Below are 15360 nucleotides of genomic sequence, written 5' to 3'. Positions count from 1 at the left end.
TTGTATACAATATTGAGAAAGCTTTATGGCCCCGTCTCCCTTTTTTAGCTCTACACTACTGCTTGCAACGTTAACTCACACTCAAAATACTCTTATTAGCCGTGCGAACCTGACGTGGTTGTTTTGGCATAGTTAGCTAGCACAGCAATTACTATTCTATAGTAGGATGGAGGTATCTTTGATGCACACAGCAAACCTTATATCTTTAGTAAGCCCACATCATTAACAAGCCATCAAAGCGTAAATAGTCTTTATAAATTTAAAAAGTGTTTAGACATTAAAGATGTCAAAGACAGAAATGGTTTGTCAGCAAAACGTTTCTTTGCCTTCTGTGCTCTAGAAGTAGGAATGGCTTTTTTTGTATGCTTGTAATTGCCGGCTGTAATATGCATCAGAAGTCGTGATCTTGATTTAAAAAAGTTTTAAAAAATTTGTATTCCGGAAAGCGTTTCTGCTCTGAAAAAGAAAAGTGGCGACAATCCACCTAATTTCACTTTTGAGCACTTATAGCAGCAATGACTTGGCAAAGTTTCTGATCACCTAGACAGCAAATGAGTGCCATTAGAGGTACACGCATGATCTGTCACGCGACAGACATGATTTGTCGATATGCGCAGTGCCAATTGTAGACAAGCAAAATCACTCGCCAGGATCACAGAATGGGGAGATCGCGGTTGAATTCTGTGTCGCGATCGACGGTTCTAATGTCTTGCTATTTAAACATATTAGGACTACTTATGCTTTGGTGGCTTTTTAATGATGTGGGCTTACTAAAGTTATAAGGTTTGCAGTGTGCATCAAATATACCCCGATTCTACTAAAGATTAGAAATTGCTGTGCTAGCCATCTATGCTAAAACAACCACGTCAGGTTTGCATGGCCAATAACAGCGCCGACGGAATGAAATTCATATTGGGGGAGGGGGGAGGCTGCCCATTGTTTCCCTTCTCATTTAGTACACTGTTATATTTAGTACACTGTTATAGTACACTGTACACTCATTTAGTACATACTACAGTTTGACAATTATTGGAGGGGCTCCAGCCCCCCCCCCTTAGCCCCCGGTTCCGATGGGCCTGAATAAGAGTATTTCACATTTCAAGGCGTTGCTTTCGTTAAATCGTACATTTACATATTCCCGAGCTACCCGAGTTTTCGTTTTTCACACAAAGTCGGAATAAAATCAGATTCATTTCCCCCTTGCAATGATGTGCAGTCTTTTGTTCGATGTGTAAAACTTTTGGATTTATGGACAATTGTTCATGGTATGCAATGTTATAACTTGGTATTCTTATAAAGGAAACAGCGAGTGCATCGTCGAAAACATATACGGTCCTGGGTCCTGGTCCTGGTCCTGGTCCTGGTCCTGGTCCTGGGTCCTGGTCCTCGGTCCTGGGTCCTGCCTTAAGGTCCTGGGTCCTTGTTTTCCGGTATGCCGTGGTGGAACTGTTATACATGAGAACGAAATAAAGTGATTTAAAGGGCATGTGTCGTAAATCTGATTGGCTAATGCCATACAATTATCCTTTTCTTTAGTACAAAGTGTGTGTATGGATTAAAGATGAATTTCCACAGCAGTTAAAATTAAAGAAGCAGAAATGAAAGCTCCCGACGGCTAACGCGACCTATAGTTTAAGTTCTGCCATATAAAATTCTTTCGAAGTTGTTTCATGTCTTCGATTTTGGCAATGTTTTAACCATGTCTTTGATCAGTGGCAGCGCCTACTACTAGGCTTTGAGGCAAAATAAATATTTTTAAGCCCACGCTCTTTTACCACCAAAAACGACCATTTACCAACAGGGAACGCAAATTTTACTTGAAGAGAACGCTCTTGACTAACTTTGGTTACATAAAGGCAGTTTCAAAATGATAGCTTATTGCAAAATGTACAACTATGAACAAATTCTCTTATGGCTATGAACGAAAACGTATCTGAAAAATGTTTTCATTGATTAAATTTGTATGAAGTGAAGTTACCGCTAACACTCAGCGTAAAACAGCGTTTGCAAGTTACTATTCAACTATATTCAAACAAAATTTAACAACATGTGAAACAACATGATAAATAAGCCGTGATAAATAAGTGAAACAACAGCCACAATACACAAAATACTTATGCTAGTCTACTTATGCTACTTAAGCTAAGTCTACTTATGCTACTTCAGTTTTTTTGGGGGGCTCCCCCCGGTATCTCGGTCCTTGCATTCAACACCAAAGTAGGCGAAGGGGGCCTACAGTAGAAAAGGTTTCGTTGTGAATCATTAATAAATGCAACTTGAGTACGAGAACTTAACATACCACAAACTTTCTTCTAGTGACAGCTACCAAATATTTTGTTTGGAGGCTCTGTCAGCTTCCCTTGAAAACAACCATGATTCTTTGCTGAAAAAGGATCGTTTTAGGCCGTACGACTAACCCAATTTCTTGCTGTAGCTAGGCCATCAATTCGTAAAGACAAATGGTTTTGTGGGTGAAGGTCGCTTAAACTCAGCTCGATTACAATTGCGTCTTATTCTCATGTGAGTATAATTAGTATCAAGAGAAACCCCAGTGGGACATGGAAACCCCAGTGGAAACCCCAATGACAAAACTCGCATGCACTATAAATCCTATGAGGGAGGCATTGATAAAAAAATGCCTCGAGAACTTATGCACGGCTGACCTAATGGAATAAAAGTTGACTCGGTTTTTTTATATTCAAATAACAGGGTGTGTAAAAGCCGGGGCGTGTCTGTCAGAGGTCTATTGGGAAGTGAGATCCCTAGTTTTTCATTCGCTGGTCCGTAAAATTGCAGTTAAACGTTCTGGGATGTTTACTACACTGCAAACATTTATGAAATCATTGGACACCAAAAAATGGACTGAAGGGCACTGCATGTATAGCTAAACACATTTGACTTGCTCGGCAACTTTTAAATAAACTGGCCGATGGGTCTCACTTTAGCTAAGGTTTCAGTTACGCCCCTAACCCCTTCCCATCTTCTAGGCTCAATCTTACATGGAGATGAGCGAAGTAGAGATTGGGTTCGAAACAAAGAAGAGGCTCACAAAGACAGATGTTGGTTATTATCCTAAATTCAGTAAATCACAATTTTCATCTTAAATGCCACTGATAGAAAGTACAAGAGAGTTTTACACCAATAATGTTTGCAAATTGTACCTTTTAATACACCGCGCGGTTTTATAAGGAGAACATGATAATTGAGATTTATAAAATATTAATAAAAGGCATTCAGATAGATGCGCCAACACTAACCCGGCCATAGTTATTCATTACGCTTAGAAGCTTCAACAGGCAGAACGGCAATACTCACAGCCGTCAGGTTCATCTCATTCAGTCTAGCTGGCAATATTTCTTCATTTAATGAGCCATTTTTAGGGTTCAAATTTTGAGGTGGTCCAACATTAACGTAGTTACGAAGGAAATCTGAGCATATGGGTAACAAGCTGATGTTTGGCGGCTTTATTTTTTTTGGGGGGGGGGCACTCTAAATACCAGTGAGGGGCAGAAGGGGGAAGAAGGTTAAATTTAAAAATCCTATAATCGACAGACATGATTTCCATATAAAGAATCTCGTGGGAAAGAAAGAGAGCTGGAATAGCCCAACAATTGCCAAAGAGTCTAGATTAAATTGGTTAAAAAAATTGGTTTCAAACGAATTAAGCAGCTCAACTAATTAGAAACCTTTCAGCTTATGACACAGAGACAGGAGGAGTAGGGTTTAGGCTTCTCTCTTGTAAAGGCGCCAATTTAGGCTGGCTGGCAGAAAAAGAGATTCGATTGCAATTAATAGCAAGGGTTACCCTATACGTCTGCTTAAAATCAGTTGACAGCCACCAAAGTGGTTGCAGCAACCTGTCAATCAACAATTGACCAATCAGTGAGCATCATACTATTGATAGGCTGATATTGATTGGTAGATGGCTCAAGCCACTTGAGGATCTGATAGTTGCCTTTAAAGAACCCAATTCACTGCTCCAAACGCTAGTGCACTCTAATCCGATTGTTTGGAATTTTTAAGATTACGAAAATTTAAGAACAAAATGAAGAAATAACTCACTGGTCGGTTGTTTGAATTAGAATTTTGTAGCATTTCATCATAAACACAGAAAACTTCGTAAAAATGACACAAAACTTGAATTAAATCAAGGTGATGGATTCTCGTAATTTTTGGAAAAAGTTGCAGACATGTAAGCCATTCGCATAAAGGTAAAGGAACAGCCCATGGTTTTACAAGGATACGGCTATATGTGTTGCGTGTGAAATGCTTTGCGAAGTCGCGATAGTAGACGTGGCGTAACTTAGCGATACACAGCGTACAAGATTACTTAACCCCTACATTACGAGTGGCAATGGATGACAAGCCATTTCTTAAAACGTCTACGATCTGGAAAATTTAGAGTGAGAGTTCTAAATAACTGATCAAAAAGAGCAGAGACAGATATTCAAACTGCAAAGCAGGACACAGTACGTGTCTGACTCAAATTTTACTGCGAGCTCTTAAACGGCAATGTAAAGCAACTTGCAGGCACTTCGATATATCCAAGGCATGGGATATCTAACAGTGGAAAATACTAGTGAGCATAGCTTGGTAAGAGGAGATTAAGGAAGGCTCTGGAACACAAAAAAGAAAACATTAACTTTTGGTTCTTCAGTGGAAGATTTTGATGACATACTTTGGGTGGATTAATAGAAGTTACCAGAAATTTAAACCTACTGCCAGTTTGAGAGCCTATGCGTGGAAACCAAGCTACTTCTTAGGCAATGGGAATAGGGAAGGGGGGGGGGGAGGAGAAGGGCGAGATGGCAAGGAAGGAAAAGCAGGTTTACCTTCTAGTGCACCTTGTAACTCACACAATTTTTGGGAAGTTAGACCTCTAGCATCAAACAGTTCACAACCTTACTCATCGCAGTTTTTAAGCTTTTCGTGTTTATACAACAGCCAGTTAATCTAAAGGACATTATGCTAAATGGGTTACTAAAAACCGTATTTCGCATGAACAAAGTTCTCATTAAAAAGGGTATTGAAAAAATTTCCAAAGATTGGCATACATTCCACTCTCAACTGCAAACGTTCTGGTATTCATGGTTAAACTTTCCAACAATCCTCAAGGCTTGACTTCTTCGTTATGGGCGGGGTCAATTGTCATAGCAACAGTCTCTCTGTCAAATGCTCAGAGAATAATTCTTATCAAATTAACTAACGCCCCAAATCGCATTTAAGATTAGTTTTGATTGTGTATGGAGAAAGGGCTACTGCTGCCCTCAGCTGCATATGAAAAAATCTACCACAGCTGATCGTGACGTCACGATTCAACATTGCTGCTTTCACATCTTGACGTGGTCAACGAATCTCTATAAAATCAGAAAACAGAGTTAGATAAGGGGTAGAATATGCCAGACACATGAGAGCAGGAGGGCGTATGCAGGGCTGGGCAATTAACTTCAAAAGGGGTTATATGCGAAATCCGAGTGTTGGAGGGCAGAACCAACGATAACTTTAATTATGCGCAATGTTCATTTTCTGGCAATGTAAAAGGTGAAAAAATACAGAATATTTTAGCCGCCACTGGTTACTAGAAATATATCAATATTTAAATCAATATTTGAAATAATGATGAAGGTCAAATGGAACAATAATCCAGCAAAATAATTTTCAAAAATGGCAGGGTTTTCAGAGTAAAGTTAACACAATTGTATTGCTTGAGCATCATTCAAGTCCTGACTGACCACACAATCATGCAGGCAAGAAAGAAACGTCCAAAGGGCCGGATGTGGCCCAAGGGCCGTGAGTTGCCCAGGTCTGGCGTATAGGGATGGTTGTCTGACCTGCCCTCACAAATTTCAGCAATTCTGTTTATTTTGCTATTGCTTTGTACTTTCTCGTGCCCCCTCTCTACCTGACAGCTATTCGAGCGTCTCTGGGGTTTCCAGCAATGTTGATAAGACGAAGCAAAGTAAAGGATAAGCTATAGAACTTTCCGCAAATGGCAGAGTGTGAATGTCACAATTTACTTCACAAGGACTTGCTTTGTAAAAACCTATTCAGGACAGGATAATACAAAAACAAGGAAATATACTAAGCTATAATTTTTTAAAAGGAAAGAGTTCCTATAGTTTCTACTCACTTGCTCGTTTCAGAATTTTCCGAATTTCCATTATCCTCTAGTGTCAAAACTGGTCCATTTGTTGTTGCTTCCGCGTTTACCTCACTTTGTTCTGACACTTCTGCACTCTTCGTATCTAGCTGCCTTGGTGAAAGTCTCTGACTTGATTCCGTTGATTTCAGTGATCTCGGTGATCTCGGTGACCTTGGCTTGCTTGGTGACTTTGATTTCTTCGGTGATCGTGGTGATCGCGGTGATTCGACTGTCCCATCAGAACTTATATTGATAACCTGTCTGTTATTGGAATAAAAAGAACGCCAATTAAGACAGCAGCTGTGAAAAACAAAACGAGCATTTAGTTCAAAAAACTGAAATTTCATCAAAAATTGATAGTTTAAAATCATAAAATGACCATGGTGTAACCGCTTTCATCAGTGCAATCTAAATTGATTTCCCATATTTTGTTTCAATGCAGATTTTAGCATGGATCGAGTAGCACTTTTCTTCTACAATTAATAAATACAACAAACAATATCAAAAAGTCTTACAACCACCATTTTCCAGTGTTGCATCCGATCATTCCTAACAACAACTTTAAAAAGGTTGCTTTACAGTAAAGTGGCTCACAAGGAAGCTCTGCAACATCCAAGGAGCATCGAGAAAATTTTGATGCAACGTTTATGCTATTTTTACCTAAACAATGAAGGGAACAGAATCAACCTTATTAGACAGATAAGCGAAAACTGTCAAAAACGCTCTTGAAAACAAGCTGAGCCAGGGGAAGTCTCCAATTTTGGTGTTTTTATTGACCTTCCTTTGGACGCCTGACTCTACAGGGAAGGAAAAGTGGCAGAACGTGGAAAAAGGAAGGAAAAATATGAAAGAAATGATACTGATCTGGGCGCTCTTAGGACAAGTTACAACGTCTAGCTGACAAGTATGCAGGACAAGTCAAAGGTATAAAATGTTGTAAACGCTTTCAATACCTCGACACTGTTACAACTGATACACCACTCTTAGATGGGCTATGGGCTTCTTTTTTTGATGACGTCACTTCCTGGTTCGGTTTAGCTGCGGGTGACTCATTTCGATTCTGTGAAAACATTCCAAGAAATACTTTAATTGAAGTGCTTTTCTATACGAGGCTTTGTAAAGCGATTATATTTGATCCTAGCAGAAATCAAAGTCAGGAAAGAAAGTTGACTTTATTTATGGCAATAGGCAAGTATGTACAAAAGGCCCAATAGTAAGTTTCAAATTGACCGAATATTGAAAAACCCCATAAACGTCAAGCCTACTTGCTGATAACAATATATGTGCAAACAACCAAAACCCTAAAGAATATTTTACATTGCATACCTTACCTCAAAGTCTACAGATTGATTTAGGAAGATTAAACCAAGAATGAAAAACTATTTTTGCTTGCTTTTCTTTAAACATTCAGTACTCTCTAACCTCTAGCGTGAGCGAGGAGCTTCAGTAAAGAACACTTTCTTTCTAGAAAAGTTGGAATTTGTACTTGCTTTATATCGATGTGATCAACACATTTAAACATTTTAATTGCTATTTGTGCAATGTGTCTGAAAATAGCTCACATCAAGCCATTCGGGTTATCTTTGAACCAATGCTTAGAAATAAACACATGTATACCTCCTTCTCAACTTCCGGGACCGAGGCATCGATGACAACAAAGCCACCTACAACTTGTGACGTCACACGCATAGGATCGTCACCAGACTCCACAACATCAACTTTGACATTTCTGAAAGATCAGAAGCCAGGAATAAGCCATTTATACAGAGCGGATATGAAAAATGATTTGAAATTTTTTGTGAGAGTAAAAAATGTGTTGGGTTGATGGTATTTTCAGCTTAACAGTCGAGATTTAAATATTGGATGTATATAATAAGAAATTTTGAAATTTCCGATAAATTTGTTTGAGCAAAAAACTATGCAGTAAGTCAGATTGCAGATTTTGAACAAGGAAATAAGAATTCCTTGGCAAACACTATCATAACTTGATAATCCTCGGGAAAAAACAAACAACAAGAATTGCATGCAGTACCAATCAACGTTTCTCCAGAAAAAAAGGCTTGAGATATCGATTCGTCAAAATAAAGTTAAACGGTTGAGGTGTCCGAGAAAATATTTTGCTGGTTTTCATCTTACTTGCTGTTTGATTGCTTGTTTTCATCTTTTGTTCCTGAGTTGCTTTCGACATCTTTCTCCATTTGTTTGCTTGGCTCGTTTGAGTCTTCTGTCTCTGGATTTAATGTTGTCTCGATCCTAGGAATGTCACCTTTGCTGAAATTCAATATTTTATATTACAAATATGTCGATTTTGTATGTGTTATCAAAGAGAATTGTTGTTGAAAGCAAAGATAACCTCAGATTTAAAAAAACATAAGCATTTTGATAACAACAATTAGTGTCTATGACTCGGCAGTGGACTCGGCAGTGGATAGAATACCAAAGAAATAGAGCAAGATTGGGGTAGTTCATAGCAACAAGCTCTTGGAAATGTTCTCCAAACTTTGATAATTGTAAAAGGAACCCCAAAGTTTTCTAACGGGCCTGCAAATTGAATTAATGTATTGCATGTAACTTAAGAAATCAAAAGGTGGCTAAATTGACAGAAACTCGCCAAAACTTTTCTTACTTTAAAAAAATTGGAGTAAAGAATCGTAAGAGAAAATTTCGAGATGACGAAATCAATTTATTCAAGAAAAAAGGAAAGAATAAACATAGTTCAAATGTAACAGTGTTATCTTTCACTTGCAAGCAAAAAATTTCCTTGCAGTGACTTGTTCATCTGTAGTTAAATATACCTTTCGTACAGATGGGAAGGTTCAATTGCTGAATTTCCCAATAAGATTGACAAAAGGAATTTATAATACCTAAAGAGACGTCAAGTGACAGATGTTCGTGGGAGAGTGAAGGGTTAGAAATTTCCAAATGACAATAAGCCAACTGTTTTTTGTTCCAAAATTGTACTACGCCTTTACGTACAGAACCTTACCATTATATTGTTTTGGTAAATTGCATTATTTTCAGCATTGAATTTGTGTTAAGTCATTTTCTGACGGAAATAAGCAATGGAATTGCAAGTTAGATTCCACAACCCCGGTATTTACGTACCTGCTACCTACGGTATCAATTTAAAACACAAATCTAACCCCTACCAACGCGAAAGAGTTTCTCTCTGCAAATTGTAATGAAATAACAAATATTCTGGTTGTAATAGAAGAACCCTAACCTGTTGGGTGATGTTTTGTCATCAGGTTTCTCCGCTTCGGATACGTCTTCCTCCATTTTATCATCTAACGACACATAAAAGCATTACGGGTAATTAACTGTACTTGAATCAATCCAGACAGATAATAGGGGCTCAAAGAAAGGACATAAAGCAATGCTAAAGAGGAATGAAATTGGCAAGGAGCAATTTTTAACTGCAGGCGAAAACAGGCATCGCAAAGCAAGGTATAGAAATAAGACATCCGGGTATGAGTTGATACCTATAGAAATAATTATGAGCTCCTTTTCTCAAAAATCAACGAATCAACCACTGACCTTCATTTTCAGCTTTGTCTTCACTTTTCTTCGATGATTCCAGTCGAAATGCATCGCTGCTGTCTTCATCCATGGCAACAGGCGACTCTGGTCCGGCTTTTACATTGTCCGCATCTTCATCACTGTGTTAAATGAAATAACGGTTAGTGCTTTAAAGTGAGTGGCTTATTACTTACAACACTATGGAACGTAAAATGAATTTCGGGCGTATGTTTTGTTGGCTACCAAGTTTAACGATGGTATCAACGTCCTTGTAGTGTTTGTTAAGTAATTAGTAGGTAGCGTAATAGGTAACTTGTCTTGAAAATTTCTAGTGGAATATAAAAAAGAAGTTTAACGATCATAATTTCAAGTAAGCATGGCTATTGTGACGTCGGTTACACCTTCACAATTACCACACTATTCTATGCAGAGTCACTTTGCGCTCGTCCCAGTTTCCTTTTGTTATCACGTAAAAAGGATAGGCCACGAAAAGGCTAGGCCAATAAAACGTGCATGATCCAAGAAAGACAGCATTCTTAAGTTCTTCTTTATTTGACGTACTAAACCTGATTTAAAATTTGATAACAAGCTTAGCTAAAGAACATTTTAGACACGTACCACGAGAATTTCGTGATATCCGTGAAATCTGCGAACCCTTGTTCATCGGCAACATCGACAACCGAGGTCGCCTCCGAATCTACCCAACCAACTGCGGCGGCATCTAAAGTATCCATGGCAACTGCTTCACCTTCAAAAGTAGCGGTCCATTCTAGAAGTGATTGGAGCAAAGTTGAGGCGAAATACCTTGCTAGCAATAGAGAAATACATATCAAATGAATTCAAGATTGTTAAGGTATAATGTGACAGCGTTATCTTTCACTAGCAAGCAATGGAGTTCTTGCAGTGACTTGTTCGTCTGTATGTTGATATCCCTTTCGGTTAAAGGAGAAATTTCAAGTGTTGAAATTCCCAAAATGATCAACGAAAGGACAAGTGTATCCAAAAAGATTTAAAATTCGGAATTATGAAGTTTCGATTAGTTTCTTCCAGTCGCTTAGAAATAACGCGTCTTCCCATCAAAATGCGTCGGAGACAAAGAATAATCCTAGACGGCCTACTGAGATACACACATTTCAAACGATTTCTTATAATTTGGGCAGTCTTGAGCTTTAAGGCTTACCAGCCAGGATAGCGTGGGAAAATAATTTTCCTCCCAACAATTTCTTTCAAACGCACAGCCTGTATCCCTGGGTGAAACACTTCAGAGAGGACACTTTGAAAAAACATAAAGAGGGAACAAAAATGAGAAAAAATGACAAACCTTCAATATCCATATTCTCATCTGTCTGTTTTGTGTCCTTGTTTTCAGATTTTGCAGTGATTAAGGGGCTATTTCGTTTGACCTCGTCTGCAAACACAGCCTCTTCGTCGCTCGAACTAGCTGACTCATCGCTGCTGTTATCAGACTCGTCACTGTTACTCTCCGCAGGTCTGCCAAATAAAAGACATCACCTTTGAAGTTATTTAACCACAGCATGCTCTAATTGTTTAAACAAAAAACCATTTTCACGGTTTGGGCTCAAGGAAGAACACAATTCCGGTAGCGCCACGCTGTTTAAGGCACCTTAGTTTAAGGGCCCCCGAACAAAAAAGGCCCCCAAATGATTTTATATCTGTGTTTTGAAGACTTTTCTCAAGTTCACCTCAGTTTCAAAACTTTTTAAATTTCGTCAACTGAAGCTTCTATAACTCAAGCTACACCTAGTTTAAGAGAAAATTCTTATTTTCGTATTTTTGTATTGTGTTTGACATGCTTTACAGCATCGTAATGGGGGTCCGTCTCAGTGTTTTCCATCAGGGCCCAGAATGTCTCCGTTACACCGCTGCACATTTCTGGACTCTGCATAAAGTTCACTTTGAGGCAAATTGTTCTGCTGAAGCCTATTTGCAAAAGACACTTGAATAAAAAGACTTCCGCTAGCAGAAAGTGTATGATTGCAAATACAGCCATACATCGGAAAAAGCATACTGCAGTATGAATTGATAAACCCTCCCTCGGCTTATCATAACAGTAAAACTCCTCACCTTCGTTTCATATTTGCTTTGGGGGAGTATTTCAGCTCTTTTTCTTCCCAAACATCCTTAAGAGAAATACATGCTATAAAAATATTTTGAAGACTTTATCAACATCACAACATTAGGCTTGCTGAAACCGCATTCAACAAATGCTAAACATTTAGGGTGATATCAACCAGAGGATAGATACCCCGGTTAGTCCAGCATTTTTGACATCTCATACTCTTCTGTGAAACATCCAAAAACGCACACAGGTAACAAGCAACAGGTAAACTTTTAGCATTTCAGGTAAAATTTATGCAAAAAGATGTCACACGAGAGACTACGAGAACAGGGACAACAGAGAAATCACTAACACACACTCTAAAACTTACAATAGAATCATTTCCCCATTGCGAGCTCCCGAAACACTGTAAATACGAATGTAAGACTTGCGAATGATTCAATAAACGAATGTTTTTAGGCATGTTTACATTACCCTAGTCAACCCACACTCAAATAAGGCTTTCCATAACAATACAAGAAGATCATTTTTATTCAATTTAAAGTTCAAAAGACAATTGTTGAGATAGCGAAATGGCAACGAATAAACTGGGAATTGTGTTATAGCTAGATTTTGTAGAATCACACGAATCTATTCCCCTGCATCCACCATTTCTCCATCTTAACACCCCACCCCTGTAACACTTGCAGACCTTATACGTACTGCAAATGTATTCAGTATTAAGCACTTTAAAATACCTATCACACCATTTGCGATGAACTAGAGCGTTGCAAAAAGCATTAATATCAACTTGCTTCCTATGGATTCGATTAGCATTGCGTAGAAATTTCACACAGGTCTCGCAGTAAATCGCATGGTGATAATCTGTAGAGGTTTCTCAATATTACGTTCAAGTTACCTGATACAGTGAAACTTGGCTACAACTGGCATTTACAGAAGGGATCTCGGAAGCAGGGGCGGACACTTGATCAAATATTGGGGGGCAAGCCTATTGTTTTAATAAGATGACGTCATATTTCCCATTGTTTTAGAACAAAAGACCATTGTCCTCCAAAAGATTGGGGGGGCGGTCGCCCCCCAAGTGTCCGCCACTGCTCGGAAGTTGCTTTTGACGAGGAAATTTATACTAATGTTCAGCAACGAATTATGAAGAATATTTTCATAATCACAACTCAAATTAAAGGAAAATTGGTAAATTCCCAAACTTAGTAGATGTGTTGAACCCATTTGACTTTGAAATAACCGAATCAGAAAACCTGTCAAGGCTTTGTAAAAATATTCAGCTATGGAACTAGACAACATCTGATAATAAACAACAAAAGTTACATACAAATAAATTCAGTTTCAAAATCTTGGCATACAGTAAAGAACCGAAATGGAATAGAGAGAAACCTTTCGAAGAAAACCGGAGGAAAATGGCAATTGTAATTTTCTCACCTCTTCATCACTTCCGCTATCATCGAACTGGCGAATTTTTTCATTACAAACAGCTTCAAACAACTGCGCATCGGGCTGAAAGGAAAATCCCTGATAACAAGCGTTTCTGAAAAAGACTAGCCTTATTTGTCTCGCACCAACAACCCCGCATACATACCTAAGGGCACATAAACACCAACGACTTAACGGTAAAAAAATTACACCTAAAAGAGGATGGCATGAAACAGAGGCCGTAATCTCTCCTCTCCATAGTGATCAAGAGAACTACGCCTTAAGATTGAGACACAAATAATTATTTTGCAAGCAATTAAAAAACCAAAAATTCGAATGTTTGTAAATTTGCAAAATTCGTTACATTTTGAAATAGCACCATATAATTTTCGGATCATTTATACTTACTTTGCCCTGCAAAAAACATTTAATTTGTCTTCTCTCACTGCATCTAATTATGATGTAACTCAATTTACAAACACGTTCTGTCACGAAATGAATATTTTCATAGATCATATTTATACGATCTTTTTTTCAGCTACAAAATTTTTGCATCTTGCCTGCGAGCTAGAATGGTTCTTAAATTGTTCTTAACTTTTGGATCTGTGCCAAGCACTCTTATAAAATATATTTTTATAAAATTTGCATGTTCTTAAAAAGAAACAAAAAATACATACTGTTTCTTCATTAGCATTAATTGAGAAATCGACGTTTCCAATTTCATCAAACGGGTTACTGCAATAAAAAAGCATTTTATTAAAGATCGTTTGAAGGTACGAGTGAAAGAGTAAAAGAGTGAGAGAGTTAACTATAAGATGGAATTAGAAAAAAATTGAGAAAAACATGGTTAGTGTAAAACCAATATTGAATAAAAAAGAAAGTAATTCATTTATAAGAAACATTTCATCAAAACAGGTGCTTCAAGCGAAAAAATTTCAGAAATGTTTGTAAGAACAGTTTATGATTGCTCTTGGAACATTATCAAATACAAACACTTATCGTCATTACACTAACAAAATAAGAATTGCAGTGAGATAGAATTAAAGTTAAAAAGCTTTTGGTTTTTGAACCAAATAACTGAATCCACTTTGAAACTGTAAGAAAATATTGCAAAAATGTTTCCTATCCTTAATTTTATGTTTTATGGCACTTTTGTGCATTGTGTAAGCAAAACAGAGCAGCAGAAAGAACTCTTTGAATTTTAATGAATTCGACCTTATTTAGAAAGAAACGAAACAACATTTTTTACATTTAATAAACATTTAAAAGTTAAGGAACTTAAACTATCGACAACTTTGTTAATTTTCACCATATAATTGATTTGAAAAAAAAACCTTGAGAGACGCTACGTTAAAAACACTTGCATAGAAACAGCCATGATTCAAAACCTATTATTTCATTGAGGAGATACAAATTTTTTTATTAGGGACTCTAAATATGTCAAATAACTCTGCTTATATCTACGTTAAATAGAAATTGTATAAAAACAGCCAAAATACAAATTGTTTGTTTCTAACGTGGGGACATTTCCTCTAAAGAACGCCGTGGTATTTTTTAAAAAATCAAACTTCTGGATGCGGCGTTTAATACAGGGTGGCGTTTATCAGAGAGAGACGTTTAATACAAAATGAACAGTGCGACAAAAAAGATAAAAACAGACTTTGGACAATGTTTCTTAAATCTAAACATGTACTAAATACTTTTTGAAAGATGTTGACAAAAGATGTGTTCACGTTACGGAAGTATCAAGGAAATTCAAAGTCAATGTCTCCGTCAGAGGTCACGTCTATGACATGAAAACTTTCATAGCTTTCGAAAAGTAACTACTCGTTATTTCTTGTTTGGTCTGTTTTCTAATGAACGCCGCTTTTCAAGATGCGGCGTTTATTAAAAATGGTTGGCCGAAAGTGAGGCATTTAATATAGGGCGGCGTTCATTAGAGGAAATACGGTAAAGAAATTAGATAAGTCAGAGAGTGTTTGCTTATTGGAAGCGTAACGGCAAAGAAAACGTACTCAGATTTGCCGATTTCATTAAGATCATCCTCATTATGACCAAAGGTCTCGATAAACTCCGCTGACATCTGCTGGACCTGATAATTTGAAAAGGCCTGGGTAACAAAAGAGCATAAAACAGATATTCAACCAATTGTGGCAATATTATTCACAACATAAAAGTTAACAACATTGCA

General features: G+C 37.6%; 1 protein-coding gene across 5 annotated transcripts in view; it reads right to left on the bottom strand.

Moving 5' to 3' along the window:
- Nucleotides 1–3045: 3045 nt before the first annotated feature.
- LOC135691637 (serine/threonine-protein phosphatase 6 regulatory subunit 3) overlaps nucleotides 3046–15360 on the bottom strand; it is a 38869-nt gene continuing 26554 nt past the window's right edge. Inside the window, exons 20-33 of one of the 5 annotated variants that reach the window (XM_065209684.2) lie at nucleotides 15185–15261; nucleotides 13847–13904; nucleotides 13179–13253; nucleotides 12112–12147; nucleotides 11747–11802; nucleotides 10983–11152; nucleotides 10280–10469; nucleotides 9680–9801; nucleotides 9366–9429; nucleotides 8279–8413; nucleotides 7760–7871; nucleotides 7096–7202; nucleotides 6131–6442; nucleotides 3046–5357 (exon numbers count right to left, since the gene is read on the bottom strand). In XM_065209684.2, coding sequence (XP_065065756.2) covers nucleotides 5309–5357; nucleotides 6131–6442; nucleotides 7096–7202; nucleotides 7760–7871; nucleotides 8279–8413; nucleotides 9366–9429; nucleotides 9680–9801; nucleotides 10280–10469; nucleotides 10983–11152; nucleotides 11747–11802; nucleotides 12112–12147; nucleotides 13179–13253; nucleotides 13847–13904; nucleotides 15185–15261 — 1563 coding nt within the window. In that variant the 3' untranslated portion in view covers nucleotides 3046–5308. Of the gene's footprint in view, nucleotides 5358–6130; nucleotides 6443–7095; nucleotides 7203–7759; nucleotides 7872–8278; nucleotides 8414–9365; nucleotides 9430–9679; nucleotides 9802–10279; nucleotides 10470–10982; nucleotides 11153–11746; nucleotides 11803–12111; nucleotides 12148–13178; nucleotides 13254–13846; nucleotides 13905–15184; nucleotides 15280–15360 lie in introns of all 5 variants that reach the window. The other 4 variants (XM_065209605.2, XM_065209833.2, XM_065209909.2 and 1 more) reach the window with 4 other exon arrangements.

The sequence above is a fragment of the Rhopilema esculentum genome, chromosome 17 (genome assembly GCF_057945365.1).
Source record: "Rhopilema esculentum isolate cy_ngs chromosome 17, ASM5794536v1, whole genome shotgun sequence".
Classification (NCBI taxonomy): domain Eukaryota; kingdom Metazoa; phylum Cnidaria; class Scyphozoa; order Rhizostomeae; family Rhizostomatidae; genus Rhopilema; species Rhopilema esculentum.
This window is presented reverse-complemented; position numbering and strand designations above follow the sequence as displayed.